The sequence below is a fragment of the Tasmannia lanceolata genome, unplaced genomic scaffold, assembly GCF_043159265.1.
Source record: "Tasmannia lanceolata isolate RefF3 unplaced genomic scaffold, GAP_Taslan_0.1 ptg000018l, whole genome shotgun sequence".
NCBI lineage: Eukaryota > Viridiplantae > Streptophyta > Magnoliopsida > Canellales > Winteraceae > Tasmannia > Tasmannia lanceolata.
In genome coordinates this window covers 7005258-7020811 of record NW_027518695.1, presented here as the reverse complement: position 1 = coordinate 7020811, position 15554 = coordinate 7005258, and the positions used below count along the sequence as shown (strand labels likewise).

At 39.3% G+C, this 15554-nt stretch overlaps 2 protein-coding genes and 1 long non-coding RNA gene across 3 annotated transcripts; 1 reads left to right on the top strand and 2 right to left on the bottom strand.

Annotated features, from left to right (window-relative positions):
- Nucleotides 1–513: 513 nt before the first annotated feature.
- On the bottom strand, nt 514–3796 carry LOC143849601 (uncharacterized). The gene is made up of 3 exons (XM_077358671.1): nt 3345–3796; nt 2067–2182; nt 514–1047 (listed from the first exon to the last, which is right to left on the bottom strand). The coding sequence occupies exons 1-2, from the start codon at nt 3742–3744 to the stop codon at nt 2100–2102; spliced, it is 483 nt and encodes a 160-aa protein (XP_077214786.1). The 5' UTR covers nt 3745–3796; the 3' UTR covers nt 514–1047; nt 2067–2099.
- Nucleotides 3797–4276: 480 nt separating this feature from the next.
- Nucleotides 4277–8938, top strand: LOC143850999 (uncharacterized). The gene is made up of 2 exons (XM_077360311.1): nt 4277–4719; nt 8746–8938. The coding sequence occupies exon 1, from the start codon at nt 4424–4426 to the stop codon at nt 4694–4696; it is 273 nt and encodes a 90-aa protein (XP_077216426.1). The 5' UTR covers nt 4277–4423; the 3' UTR covers nt 4697–4719; nt 8746–8938.
- Nucleotides 8939–11566: 2628 nt separating this feature from the next.
- On the bottom strand, nt 11567–14942 carry LOC143851015 (uncharacterized). Its single transcript, XR_013236164.1, has 2 exons — nt 12024–14942; nt 11567–11812 (listed from the first exon to the last, which is right to left on the bottom strand). It is a non-coding gene; the product is annotated as an uncharacterized LOC143851015 (long non-coding RNA).
- Between the last annotated feature and the right edge of the window lie 612 nt (nt 14943–15554).

The window sequence follows — 15554 nt, the reverse complement described above, 5'->3', positions numbered from 1 at the left end:
AATGTTATGTTTTGACAAATGATAAGATCGTCGAACAATATTTACACACTTTTAGAGAGACGAGCTTCTCCAAAATTTCTCATCTTTAGCCATTTTATCTTTTGCTACTTAAACCCGTACTGTTATAACTTCTGCCAACATGCGTTGCACAGTGAAGATGCTTTTGTTTGTTAAGTTTGATACATGGGTTGAGGAATCTTTTTTTAATTTCCTCAATTTGGTTACTAATATTGGCTCTATGATGTTTTGATAGTTGGCCACTTAAAGCTTTTTGTTAACTTTAATAGCTTCTGAAAGCTGTTTAAATAATAAAAGACGAGGAATTAGTGCAATTATCAAAACATGGCACTGCTAATATCAGTAGCCAACCTGTAAATAAAACTTACTTCAGCTGTTCAAGTCAGCCTTTTTTCATGAGTAAACAAACAATTTGAAAAACTTGAGATTTTGGATAAGTTTTTCTTTTCCAAACTTCTACAAAAAAAATTCTTGCAATCCAAACAGGGCCTGGGATTCTGTAATGATTTGGGGTTCATTGTATGGGATTCACCTCCTCTCTAAACATTACACTCTGCAAGTTTTTCAGTCATAACAAATACATGATATGGTAAAATGAACCGATCATAACAAATACATGCTACATATCACAGCTGAGGCACGGAATTTCCTCCACTGTTTAAAGCTTACCAAGAGGGCTCCCTTCATGGGATCTAAACATATTGATTTTCTTCTGTCCTGACTGAGCATTTACAACCTTGTATAAAACTCCATATTTGGCAGGTTTGGCAGAGCGATATGAGCCCAAATCATCTGTTTATGAAAGTAGAAGAGCAATACATCTAGAGAAATTAATCTGGGTACCTTATATTTACGAAAATAAACATGCATTCATACAGCAAAACAGAACTAGTCCTTTTGGGGCCATATTAGATGGGTGGTCTCTGAATTTGTGGGAGCACACATGCTACACGCCATTAACTTCATCTGTACAACTTATTACCATCCCCTTTGCTCTCCGACAAGGCTATCTACAAAGTCAAACCGAGCCTGCAAATAAAATTGGTTAAAACCCGGTGTCACGTTGTCGGCATTTTAACAACTGTCTTACAATTCTTACAGTAGGTGTCAAAGAACTGCAAGACAATCTGCTTAGAATTAAGATAGTAAGTACAATGAAAATAAAGGCAAACTCACGGACAAAGTTCTATTTTCCAATGATTTTAGCCCAGATTTTAGTCCTCACTAGTTGAGTGACAAGGTATTCTGTTATTGCTTTTCCCTGCCTGGAGTCAAATAACATTCACAAATCTTTCACATCACCTGCCTGGGGAGGATTGGCAGCAACAAGTGAAACGCGAAGTACATTCATGCTCATTTGTTCAGCTTATCAGACGCATTTTTTTTTCATAATCAGATACATTGAAGTTCAATTCCTTGTCTTTGGTTCCAATTCAGTAATACTAAAAGGAAGTCAGACAACCCATGCTGACAGCCTTTGATCCAATGCTTTTGTGGAAGGCTGGATTTGAAACGGTGGGAAGGAATGGTTTGCAGACGAGAAGGCATGTCTATTTGCTAGTGGAGGCACAGAACCCCTCCCACCCATGAGCGCTCCATTATGCAGTAGTGGTTTAAAGCTTTTTTTCTTCTAAATGTAAAGTTATGTGTTAAGTTTTGGGTGCTACAATTTTTTTTGTTCATAGAATAGTATTTACAGTATTTGTATGGGGATTGAATAATTATATTGCTCATGGAGAAAAGTGGTTTAAGGTGGGGCTGTTCGGATACGTGGATTTTAGAATCTTGGATTTCCTCAAAATCCCGGATGGGAGATGAGACAAGAAGGAGACCGTCCACCGTTTTCTGATTTCTTGCCCTTCTTCCTGTTGAATGAGAGAATAGGAGATCGTCCCGTGTTTCCAGGTTTTAGAAATCTCAGGTTGAGGGAGAGATTTCTCAAACCTGGATTTCTTACTTAAAATCCAGGAAATGGATTGTAAGATCCAGAATTTAGATGCTGTGGCTAGTACTGAAAAATTTAGATTTAGGCATTGTATCTCACTTACCCATGATGCCATTTTTCAGTGACACAAGACAACCTATTCATCCTCAGATTCTTCTTCATCCTCAGATTCAGTTGTTGTCGTCTTTGAATTTGTCTCTCCATACTGTGGAGATGCACCTACAGCCAAAATTTAAAATTACATTATAAGACCTTTTTTCCATTCTCACCTGTGCATTCAGATATTGGCAAAGCAAACAATTGGGATGCGCCAGGACAACCACTTGCAATGTAGTACATAGTTTTAGATTTATGGTGAAAAAAAGAAGAAGAAGAAGATGCAGACATACAAACATGTGGATCCTTCCCCAAAATATGCAACTCTCCTAGGGGAAAATGAAATTGGATCTTTTTTATAAATAAATACCACACATGTGCATACATCTAATGTATCCAAAAGATTTAACACAAATAACAGCAAATACTAAAACAGTTCCAAGCAAGATTTCTGCCATTGATTCCTTTATTTATTTCCAGAAGTAAATGTGTTCGACAAGCATTCACTCTCAAAAAACCCAAACATGGGGTTTTGTTTTTTTGAATGGACAATTGCAAAATTTCTGCACAGGGAGTGAAAAACCAGAGATATCTCAAAGGGAAACATTATCAATAAACCAAGGACTGAATCACCTGAATCTGTCATACTACAAGTGCATTAAATCCTGCATAATAACTTTAAAATGGAGTTTCTCAACCTTGAGGTCTCAGGTTCCATCCCAGCTTACCTACCAAAAAATAACTTAAAAATGGAAACTTTCCATCGGTCAACTAAATCGCCTTAAATCAACACCTCCCCAAAATATTTCCATTGCAAGACAACATAAAATCCAAAACTACACACAAAAAACCAAATCACTAGAAATCTTACGAAAATTTCACAACAAATGAATCAACCAAATCAATTAAAACACACGTGTCACATGCATCGACCTTGCACCTGCAGCTAGAACTCCCCCCCAAAACCCTAGGAATTCAGATGATGCGTGCTATACCTTTGACGAAATCTAAACGTCAAAACACTATAAATCCAAACGTCAAACTAGCAATCAAATGAAAAAAAAAAACGTAGAATCCAAAATTGCACATAGAACAACGCATCAAAATTCTCGGCCAAATCACTAAAATCCGACACCAATCCACGCATTTCAAAGAAAATCAACATAAGATGCAAAAACTGCCCGCGGCTCAAAAGATCGAAACCACCAGACACTCGTAACAACCAAAATAACAAAAAGAAAAGAAAATGGAAACCCTAGGAATGCAGATCTGGCATGATCTATACCTTCCACGAAGTAAGAGGAAGAAGGCCAGGCTCGAACCGAGGATAAAGCTAGGGTTTCCTCTTCTGTGAACGGATTTGCTAACTTTCGCACCAATTCTACGAGGCCGAGAGGGCTTTTCCGTGGCGGAACCCAGTAGGAAGAGCCAGGAAGGAAGGGGAGCCATTCTGGAGCCGATCTCTGTGCCATGATTCCGTTTATGGTGTCTTCCAGCCTTCGTAATCCCAAGATCTCGACATCGCTATTGTCTCCTTCTAGATCGATCTCGATCATCTGCGCTTTCTCTGATCGATTCGAACGGTTCCGGTGGTTTACGAGACGAGAGCAAGAAGAAAGATGATGAGATTTTGAGGATAGCGATGCTTCTCGGATTAGGGTTTGGGATAGTATTCGAGCCATCATCGATCAGATAGAGAGGGCGAGGGAGGGAGAAAGACAAAAGATGAAGAGAATAGACGGTATTCATAGCTTTATATGCTCTTCGTGTGTAGAAAATACGGGAAGGAAGTGGGGTCACGTGTGCATTGAGAGATGAACGGTTTAGACCATCCCATCCTATGCCAAAGTGAGTGGGCCCATCGCTTAGTCTCCAGATCGTTGAGAGATTTGACGTAAACGTGACTTGAAGGATCAAGGGTCTAGATCATCTGATCAAGATATTTTCAATAGCATTTTGGCCAGACTCCTTTTGTTATTGTTCGAATCAACGATCATCCAAGCAGACAGATGTGGGGCCCAATAAATATCTTGCTATTTTTCTCCAATTGAGGCGATATTTTGGGTTATTGGAGATCTAACATAAGGCTAATTGAAATGGACGGTCTAGATTAACCAAAGGTCAAGTTCCCACTCGGGTGTAGACTGTAGTGTAGGGGAGGTGACTGATTTTATTAAAATCGACCACCGTACCGTATCCTTCCTTCCCCCAATAATAAATAATAAATAAAAAAAAAGCGTCACATTTTTCCGTGGAAAGCGCAAGGAGAAGGGGAAAAGAAGTACAGAACCAAGAGAAAGAAAAACTAGGGTTAGGGTTTGTGGGTCTAATCTCTCTCTCTCTCTCTCTCTCTCTGTAGCTCCAATGGCGATGAGGAATTTCTTCAACGAGATCAGAGGACTGAAAGTGAAGGATCTTCCTTCCCATCTGAAGCCAATGTTGTCGATCGATTACATGAAGAAAGGAATCAGCCGAGGGCTGGATAATTACCACGCCAAGTACATCCAAACGAGCTCGGTCGATCCACTTTTCCACGTCTGCTTTGGCGGAATGATCTTCTCATACCTGGTCGCCCTCCCCGAGGAGCGTCGCCACCTCGAACACCAGCAGCACGCCATGGAGCATGGCGACCATTGATTTGTCTCCGCAATTCAATCCAGGTACGCCCGCCTTATTATAATTTCAACTGTTTATGTATTCTTATTTCTTATTAGGATTATGTTTTGAGATGTTTTTTTTTTCTCTTCAATTTTTTTGATCTGTGGTTAATTTGATGTTTATGATAAGAAATTTTTTTGTGTGTGTGATTCTTCAATATTGATGTGATGGTAATGTTTGGAATCGATTTGAAAAAAGTTTTTGAATTGTACTCAGTGGCATGAAATCAGAATTTATTGAAAATTGATTTTGGGCCCAAATGATTTCTAATAGAGTGGTGAGAGAAGGGTAGATGATATGCTCAGGATATGGTGTTAAGGGTGGCAAGGGTAGAGCTGATTATGGAAAATTAGGGTGTAAAAACTGATGGGAAAGGTTTAAGGGGATAGGCCTAGGTCTAGTCACAAATGTCTCGGACTTTTTCAAAATATCATGATTTTATCACGACATTTTGATAAAATGACAGCGAAAACATTCCGAGATTTAAAAAATATGCCATATTTTTATTTTTACCATTTATTGTGAAAAATATCAAGATAATTTTACTTTATATTTTATTTTATTTTGCCTCAAAATTATATATTTTATCTATTTTTAACATTCTATTTTTCCAGTTATAACATTCTATTAAGGGCAGGGCAGTGGCAACAAGCAAGTCGATAAGGAAGAGGAGAGGAGAGGAGAGGGAGAAAGGAAAAGAAAAGAAAAGAAACGGATGGAGGAGAAGAGAGGAGAGAAATATATTGCCTGTTATCTTAGTTGTGGAGTTGAGGGATAAATAAGTGGAAGGGTGGAAGAAAAGAGAGGGAAGGTGCTGCTGCACAGAAACAAGAGAGGAAGGAAGGAGGTGAAAGAGGAGAAGAAAAGGGGAGAAGAGTGGTGCGTACCCCCACATTTTATATAGGTGGAGCTTTGGACTTAAGTGGTGGGTCATAAGATTGACTCATAGGATGTAAGTTGGGGTAAGAGATGGGGTATATGAACTTTAAGTGGTGGTCCAGAGTAGAGGGTCAATATGAGATAAGGGTTTTAGGTTTGGGTTTAGGTGGTTTTAAAAGGGTGGGTGGGCCATAGGTAAAGGGAGTAAGGCCGGCCATAGGTTGATGTGGACACCCCCCACATCTAGGCTAAATAAAATGCCACTAAATTAAAATAAAATCCCATAAAAAATAATACATGTCCAACAAGCAATAATAACTAAATCCAATCTTAAGTCTATTGGATATCAATTCTCTCCGAATGGGAAGAATTCAATTCCCCCAAGTAAAGTCTGCAACACGCTGATATGGATCCTCTCAAAGTCTTTGTAGCTCAACGTCATCAATGCACCAAAGGAATTTGTTATGGTTGAGGTGACCCTTAAAATCCCCATTGTCGACTCATATGTTGTGAACTCTAGACCTCTCTATCCTCAAAGTGAGGCATGGAGCCATCATAGAATGGCATTGCCTCATCATAAGGTTCAAATTCATCATCTTGATCTGACCATCTATCTGAGGAATTGTCGTGATCTAACCCTCGACTACCACCATCGCCTAATAGCCATATATGCTTCACTGAGACCCTGATCTTGGCCAACATATTCGAATGCTAATCAAATGCGGCATGTGTGCTCTGTTACCGGTTCCCTTAGGCGCAGGTCTTAAGATTTTATACGGGTGGGGGTTTGGGCTTAAGTGTGTGGAGATGAGATTGGCCAATAGGATCTTAGGCCACCAAACACCGTCAACTTTCACTCAAACTTCCACTACACTTCTACACAATAAAACAAACAAGGAAAAGAACAGCAAAAAGTTATTCCATCTCCACCCCTCACGCCCCACCCCCCAAGGAAAAAAAATCTAATGATGTTTCTTGAAGTAAAATCTTGGTCAAGGTCACAATTAAGGTAACCAAAAGCCCTTTAAAGGGAGGGGAAATACCCCAGAGGGTTGGAACATCACCAACATGTGACGTTTCCAATGCGGACTTTTAGGGGCATATGGAGCACCACAAACTCTACAACGTGCTCCTGTTGTCTTTAGACGATAGGTGAGACTGAATTTGAGATTCATAAACTCACTGACCCGTTTAAGCATGGGAGCGACAGCTACAAAATTAACTAACACAGCTATCATACGCATTGAGACGGTACCCAAATCCAGTGTCATTCCGGATGAAAAAATATTTAGCAAATTAAAAACAACCGACTTTCAATATCAAGGACTTCTCCTTAGATATACGAACATCTACACACACATCTCATGATGTTTCTACAAGTGAGATCTTGCTGCTGCAAGAAAAATTCGGCAAAGCAGAGGACTTTTTCAGAAGTTTTTTCTGCAATCAGGAAATTTTGCTTTCCACATAAAAACTAGCAATCTGAAGGCACCTGCCTCACAAATAACTATCACTTCAGCAACCAAACCCCTAAAATTATTAGAGGGCTTCTTTACTGCATACTTCTTTACTGCGAACTTTATTCTTTTAGGCAACCTTCCAAGCAATTAGAGGGGCAAGGCTCAGTAATCACTTGAATCTATGGTTTGAAATTTATTAGAAATCCTGTTATTTTTGTCCCATCCATCGAATCTATGTACAACAAACGGTTTATGAAGTATAAATCAATTTGGCTTCATTTATCAGCAGAATATGTTAATTGGATTGGTCCAACCATGTAGATTACATGAAATGTTAAGGATTTTGGATATCTTTAGTTGTATCAGCTGGCATATTCGTATGGTACATACCGTCCATTTAGAGTTGAACATCTATTCGTGCCTGCTATGGTATTATTCAGGAAATTCTGATTGCCTTCAATCAAATTGTGGGACTAATTTACACCTTTAGCACACATTATCTCATATTTCTAAAGAAGTGGAAAGAATAATGACAGCGGGAAGGACAGGTGGTTGATAATCCTATCCCTTAAGATGCTGTGACAATTCTCAAAAAAAAAAAAAAAAAGATGCTGTGACTTCTCTTCTGTTGATGATGAAATAGAAATGCCATTTGATGACAGCACTAGGTCTGAAAAAGGTGTTCACTCCAAGCCGGATTCTATATCAAGGGTGAGTTCATTCTTTCAATCTTGAGGATCCCAAGTCAAGGTGGGTAGAGCTATTCCTCAAGCACCATTCATCTTTGTCTATCAATCCATACTATGTTTCCTTCTCTTCCTTACTATGATTGGATTTATTTCACTACCAGTGGATTAATGTTCACCATTGAGATTTCTTTTACTCTCTCTACTGCAACATGGAAATTTCAATACTTCAAACTAGTCTTCCCTTGTTTCTTACTCAAACCAGCTCCTTGTCCCCTCTCCCTTTCTCTTCTCTTGCAAACCTAGCTTCTCTCTCACTAATTGGATAGGTCGACAGCTTTGGATTTTCTTTGGTCTCTCTCTGTCCACTCTTAACAAGAGACACCCCCATTCCCTTATCCTGATGGCTGGATTGAGAGGCCAGTATAGACAAATTTTCATATCCAGAAATGGCCCAGTCATCGTTAAATCTGCCATGAAACTTATCCATCTCAAAAGTTCTTCTGAATTCTAAGGCCCTTTTGTTTTGTATTTTAAGAATCAATTTTAAGTTCAAAACTGATTATGGGACTCAAAATTTTGAGTCCGATAATCAGTTTTTTTCAGCCCGATAATCAGTTTTGGACTCAAAATATTGTCAAAATCCAAAAACAATCACGGTCTAACTCTTTCTCCACCATACCATTAAAGGAAAAAGTGCTCTCTTTCCCCCTATCCCCACCTTGGGTCACGCACTAACATACACGATTTAATTGAAACTGATAATATCAGTTTTATTCAAATATATTATATTTTGATTGGTGGTTGTGTCTATGTTTGAAAAGAAAATCCAATCGCAAAAAAATGCCGTTTTTTTTCCATGAATAATGTGAATATTAGTCTTATGGATTCATGAGGTAGCAGACTTAAACTAGGATGATATAGCTTTAGCAAATGGCATCATTCAATGTTGAGCAATTGAAGCCTAACACTGTTTTTCATTTGCCTTCAAACATTTTTGCAGGGTTGACGAGCTTTTCTGAGATCGATTTGTGTAAGGAATGCCATATGTGATGGTTGATTTGTTTTCTCAAGTAAAGCAGATACAATATCCCTGTTAACTGTTTGGCAGCATTGACTGATGTAATAAATCCAATTTGCTATGGATCAATAATTCAGTTCCTCCTAATATCATGTTATTTTCCTTCTTCTGTTCATCTTACCCCTCCAATGTGTGGAATTCTATGGTAAAGACAAAAAAAGAGCGGGTGGAAATTCTCTCTCTTTTTTCTTTTTTTTTGGTGATAGGTAAGCTGGGGTTAGGCAGGACCCCTACCAGATATATTGAACAAGGAACAAAGATACAGCATGAAAGCCCAGAGACCACCCCTAGCACAGTGCACAGGGGGAAACAGAAAAAAAAGGCAACAAGCTCAGAGAGCAACGAAAACAACATAAATCAGAAATCACTCTAGCATTAGCTAGAGCAAACAGACCAAAAGGACCAAGCAAACATAAGCAAAACAAACATACAAATAGGCCCACAAAGACAAATCCACAGCATCAGAGTCTCATATGCTTCGTCCAAGGGAGAACTTGGAGAACGATGGGAGAGCAGGAAGGAAGCTGAAGGTCGATCTGTTTTTTTTTCTCTGGACCTTATGCCAAACACCTTGATCCGATGAAGGGGACTGAAAGTCAGGATGGTCATCATGGCCAAATTGAATCTGTTTGCCATTCTCATTAGCATGCTCGATTTCATCCTCTAGAACTGCAAATTTGTTTGGATGGATTTGATCTAGAAGAGCTGAAGATAAGGCCACAAAGGGTTGAGAAGTGAGATTTTTTATATGGCTTTCAGGTTGATGTGCAGATGGGGGCGGTAGGGACATCTACTGGACCAACAACTGTCTCCTTAGGGGGTTCACTTTTCGGCCTTCATTCATTATTGGGTTGGGGTTGGGGTTGAATCGATTGGAGATGACAGTAATCTGATCCATGGCTGAAATCCAAACAGTGAACACAAGCTTTAGGCTTCCAGACATACTCTATTGGCTGAGTGATCTCTCCCGAGGAAGAACAAAGTTTGATAAAGTCAGGGAGAATTTGCTCGGCATTGACTAAGACGCACATTCTAGCATAATTCAGCCTAGAGGATTCAGCCGTTTGAGTGTCCATGTAGAGGGGCTTCCCAATCAAACTAGCTATTCTACTAAGGCAGTGAGAGTTCCAGAACTTTAGGTGAAGGCCATGAAGTTTGATCCAAATCGGAACTTCCGATATTTTCTTCCTTTCCATCAAAACATTCGGATCCCATCTTTGGAGAACAAGGATCTTGCTCCATAATTTTGGCCATATGTGCGGGTGGAAATTCTGGTAAAAGGGGGTTTGTCTATTCCTGGTTTCCATATGTACTACCCGCAATCCCTTCTTTCTTCATCAGTAAATTCTCCCAATCCCGTCTTTCTTTGTCGGTAAATTCTTGTACCTCTTTTGACTGTAATGAAAAATTGGAGGTGTCAATCATCGACTTGCACTCCTTTGTTGCCGTCACTTTCTCGGTCGGAAGCCTTTGTAATAAAATCTCAACCATTTTTTTTTGAGTGAGTTCAGTATGGTCTGATTACCTTGTAAGGGACCTGCCTGTTGATGCTCTTTAACACAGCCAGAGATGTATAAGACAAGCAAAAGTCCATGAGAGTGGCCCTGATAATCTGAGCCAAAATTATAAAAATAAAAGCAATGGAAAGAGTTACAGTATTTTATACAGGGTATTAAAGATTTGGGAGATGATTTTTTAACCCCCTTAGGATTATGCGCCCCCCCCCCCCCCCCCCCCCCGCACGGTTAAAGTGGCACTTTAACTCCTTTTGATGTCAAATCCCGTTAAAAGGACCCCATAATCATACAAGGAGTGAAAAATTCATCTCCCTAAATATTATTGATTATTAGATAGGCGTTGTCCAACACCTCCGCCTATTACCCCTAGCTGCATGGCACTTCTTTCGTCAAAACTTTATCCTTCCAACTACCCACATTTTTGGTACACCAGATGTTATGCTTGCATGTGGCAAGAAGAAAACCTAATGATCTCCTACACCTGTCATTGGTGCCGCTACTACTGTTACATCTGTGTACGTTTCCTATGTACCTATATACAATATGTACTTACATATGGTATATAGTATGTACTTTGAAGAACATTAATGTTCACATATATGTATTATGAACATTTCCTACGAAAGTAATCTACTATGTTATGTCACAGAATTTTGTTAGAAATAAGAGTATAAATGATTGGCATGGGAACAATGATGGTTCCTAGTCAAAGCAATAAGATATAAGAGATTATAAATTTATGGAGCATTGATTTATATAGCACAAACTGTATCTCAGTTGTCCATGAAGGCCAATGACCCTTATTTTCTCACCTCATTACAGGAGGAAACTAAACTTGTCTTCCTCAATTTTTCCACTAAGGTAAAAAAAAAAAGAAGATAATTTGTCGTTTGCATAACTAATCATAAGTGTAGTATTTGAATCACATGGCACATTAATGGAATTCAGAAAAAAAAAAAACCCAACTTGCAATAGTGAATATAAACAGTATCTGAATATTTAAATATTTATAGGTTTTCTGTTTCAGTTAATGTAGGATGGTCGGTAGTTCAGTGTTTCTTACACAACCAAGGTGCAACATATTAGAAATGGATTTGGCATTTCGCAGATGGTCTGTTGCATCTGTGAGCAGCCGCAGAGGCTCACTTTTCAGCAGCTTTTGTCTTCATTCACGATCTGGCTGCTGTCAGATGCAACAGACAATCTGCAAAATGCCTTCTACGATGGACGCTAGCAAATCCCTATTAGAAAATAATGCTGTTACATCAGTTGAAGAAACTAGAATCTTTACAATTGAATATAGTGCCAAAAACTGAAGATTCTTCCCAACAAAGTTTTCAAAACTTTTCAGAGACCAAGGTAAACATAACTAGTTTTCCCATGACATGGAAAAAAAAAAAAACTTCAGGAGAGATCCACATTCCCGTTTCCGGGCGGATTCCTTTTTCTTTACAGGTCCAGCACAAATCTGTCTGCATAAAGATAAAACAATTATAAATTCTTATTTGACAGCTATATTATTGAGAACGGCTACAGAACAAAGTAAATTAACGCAGTACAAGAGACTCATGATGTGGGTGTTTAGATGGGGAATTAAAAGAGACTCATGATGTACCAGCCTTAGATTACTGTGATAGAAAGGTAAATCATACATGATGAGCCAAGATGTATGTGTATACTTACACAACCATGCTTATGTTACATTTCTACTTCCCTCATGAACTACCCCGGACCATCACTTCTGGTGTGAGTTGAGTATGGCTTTTTTAGAAGCCAGTCGAGGCCTCAGCTACATGTCAAGAACAATACAAGGAATGACAATCAGTGAATAAATAGAAATAAACTAAATGACGTGTCAGTATTTTATTTTATTTTTTAAATGGCACAACAGAAATTCCTAGGCACAATGATTGGAAGTTCATTTTCTTTTTGTTTTGAAACGGGTATATTTTATTCATAAGAAACAGCAAACAACAAGCTACACTGGGGGTAGAGATTGCCCCACATACAAAGCATCAATGTACAACCCCCATTTGGCTAGTAAATCATCGATAACATTGCACTTCGGAGTGATGGAAAAGCAAAAACAAAAAAAATGAAACCGGTTGATGAGGACCCTAGTTCCGTTAAGGGAGGTGATATATTCGCCCCCTTTTCTTCCCTGGGCTGCCCCCTCTAGTGTATTTGTGACTGCTCTTTTTACACTGCAAGGGTGGCCCAGGGAAGAAAAGGGAACGGATATCAATTTGCTTTCTTTAAGGGCCCGTTTGGATACCTCCCATTTTGTATTTGGATTTGGAATTGAGTTTTGAATACAAAATGAATACATCCGGCAGCTTATGTAGAGGGAGACAAAGAGGGATGGGGGTACTTCCTAGTGGAGGGGAGAGGTTGAGGAGCAAAGAGGGTGAAGGAAACTGCCAGATCTGTGGATTTCCAATTTCTTATTTCCACAGCAAATTTAGAAATCTGATTTTTTTCACTGCCAGCAGCTGAATTAGAAATCCAAGAAGTTGATCCGATCCAAATTACAATGCAAAAAGGGCTGCAAATGTGAGAAATCCAAATCAAAATCTTCTCGGCATCCAGACGGGCCTTAATGGTGTAAGCAAATCTCCATAGCCCAAAGAAGAGCCGCTGGCCCAAGGAATGACATTGGACATGTTGCCATCCACTAGAAGTGGCTGACCACCAAAGTGAATCGAATAGAGCCTTAATTCCAAAAGCTTTGCACACACCCTGGCCTCGTTGGAATTGCAACTCCCAATCGGTCAAGAAAAAGAAAGTCTTACCTTGCCCGAGTGATCCCTAAAGGTCCCTCCAATACCAGCTGGGCCCAGATTATCCAAGGAGTCCCCATTGAAGTTAAGCTTTAAAGAATTAACAGCCGGTGGATCCCACCTTGGACAACACATCTTCGATAACTTGTCCCATAGAAGGCCAATTATGAATTACATAAGATGCGGAATTCCCTCTAAACTCTTTTCGCCCGCTTGCCCATAACATGATGAGGTGCTTAACTTCACACACAAGCCAGCTAATATTCTTCCCTTTGTCGTGAAAGATTTCTCTGCATCCAAAGGCATCAAATCACCACAAAGGAGTTCAAGCTCCACAATATTCTACCTGCCTGGACGAAATGTCTACGATTCCAACCCTCTAAGAGACAGGTGAAGGAATTTGGTCGATCCCAAATGATACCAAACCATCTCAAGGATGTGGCTCCATATAGTCCAAGGCACCTTACAGTGAATAAGAATATAATTCCAACTCCCTTCGTCTACTTTGCAAAGGGATGCATTTGTTCACCAGTGTTAATCATCAGTTCATCACGAACCACCTCTAGGACCGATGCCCAGATTCCACTATCATCAATACAAGGCACGATGAAGACTAACAAGATGCTCAAGAAGATTGGTAAAGGCTTCAATATCGTCGTCCTTAAAATGGCGATGCCACCTCCAACCCCAAATAACCCTTCCCATGCTCTCAAAACAATCGGATACTCTAACCCCTTGTCATAGACAAGCCTATAGAGGCTCGAAAACTCAAGACAAAATGTATATGACCCAGCCGCGCATACTCTCAGAATCTCAACATACCCCTTTTTTCCCACCCTGAACATGGTGAACAACAAGAGCAACTCTCTAACACTACATATAAGATTTCCAAGGGCAACCTTCATTAAGGTAACCCTGCCACCAAGAAACAGATATGATTTCTTCCAGTTGCCCAGTTTTTTTTAATACGATCCAGAACCAGATCCTAGAGGGCCATATGAGGTATCCAAACACCAAGAGGAAGGGCGACATAAGAAATGGGAAGCTTCTCAACATGACAACCAAATGAAGCAGCAAGATCCCTTACTCTCAACCAGTCCGCATTAACTCCTACAATGAAACTCTTTAAGACATTCATGATTCACCTGAAGCCCTAAAACCTCCTCAAACCACCAGAGAGTACCTCTCACCAACACCAAGAGCACTCTCCTCCCCAATTCCATCCCACCTTTCGATATCGTTCATCAACCTCTCTTTCATACAAACCTCACTTCCAAAGACATTAGACTTATAATCATTGACTTTCACCTTAAGGGCCTTAAGTTTCCATCCAAATTTCTTAGACCCCCTGTTTCCTTCTCCTATCTCCTATCTCCTATGACCAAGAGCCGAGGAGCTTGGGGAACCCAGGCACCTTAAGCCGAAAGTTCTCAAATCTGAACAGGCCCAATGAGAAAACTGCCCCATTGGTGATAGGAACGATTGGAAGCTCTTCAAATAGGAATTCATGTATTGCTTACTGGAAATGCTCACTCATATATGTCATCACCCAACATTTAGAATTTAGACCAATCTGAGAAACTCATATTTCATCACCCAAAATTTAAAATTTAGACCAATCTGAGAAACTCATATTTCACCACCCAACATTTAGAATTTAGACCAATCTGAGAAATTCATATTTCACCACCCAAAATTTAGAATTTAGACCAATCTGAGAAACTTATATTTCAGCACCCAAAATTTAGAATTTAGACAAATCTGAGAAAATTTTGTGCTGGACATTTGTAAGTTGTGAAAAGGCATCCATCCTAAATGACTGTTGAAATATTCAGATTGTTATATGATTACGTAGAAAATATGATACAGATATTAGTTAATAAAAGTGAAAATATACAAAAACAAACCAAGATTGGTACATAGTAAAATATAAATAAAAAGCAGATAAATCAAGAGGGAAGAAAGAATAAAGTCATGTCCTAATAGTTGTGTCAATGTTGTCAAAATGCAAGGAAATTTTTGCAAAACCAAGTGTCTTATTCTTTAGGTTCCTGGCATTTATTTCTTACGTATATCTAAGGGCAACATGAGACCATCGCATGAAAGTGGGTGACTTATCATTGAAGTCATTGGTCACAATTTGATTCATAGACACTAGTGTGACAATTATATGGCTATCTGGATATGCTTTACTGTAACATTTCAAGTGAAAAAGCAATTCAGATTGTCTCTGTTTAGAAATCCATGATGCGGCTGGTATTAAGTTTAATTTAGGTAAAGTTACATTATCGATTTACTTGATAACTGCAACTGTACAATCTTATTAACTAATTTGTTCAAAAGAGAATCTCGATTTGTGTATATAAAAGGGCGGCCCAGTGCATGAGGCTCCCGCCATTGCGGGGTCTGGGGAGGGCTAGATGTACGCAGCCTT

Bases quoted from the DNA above. Each gene is read 5' to 3' on its own strand.
- LOC143850999 (XM_077360311.1), top strand. From the start codon at position 4,424: ATGGCGATGAGGAATTTCTTCAACGAGATCAGAGGACTGAAAGTGAAG.
- LOC143849601 (XM_077358671.1), bottom strand. From the start codon at position 3,744: ATGATGGCTCGAATACTATCCCAAACCCTAATCCGAGAAGCATCGCTA. The intron at 2,183-3,344 runs GTATAGATCATG...TTTTGGCTGTAG, and splicing joins TTCCTCTTACTTCGTGGAAG to GTGCATCTCCACAGTATGGA.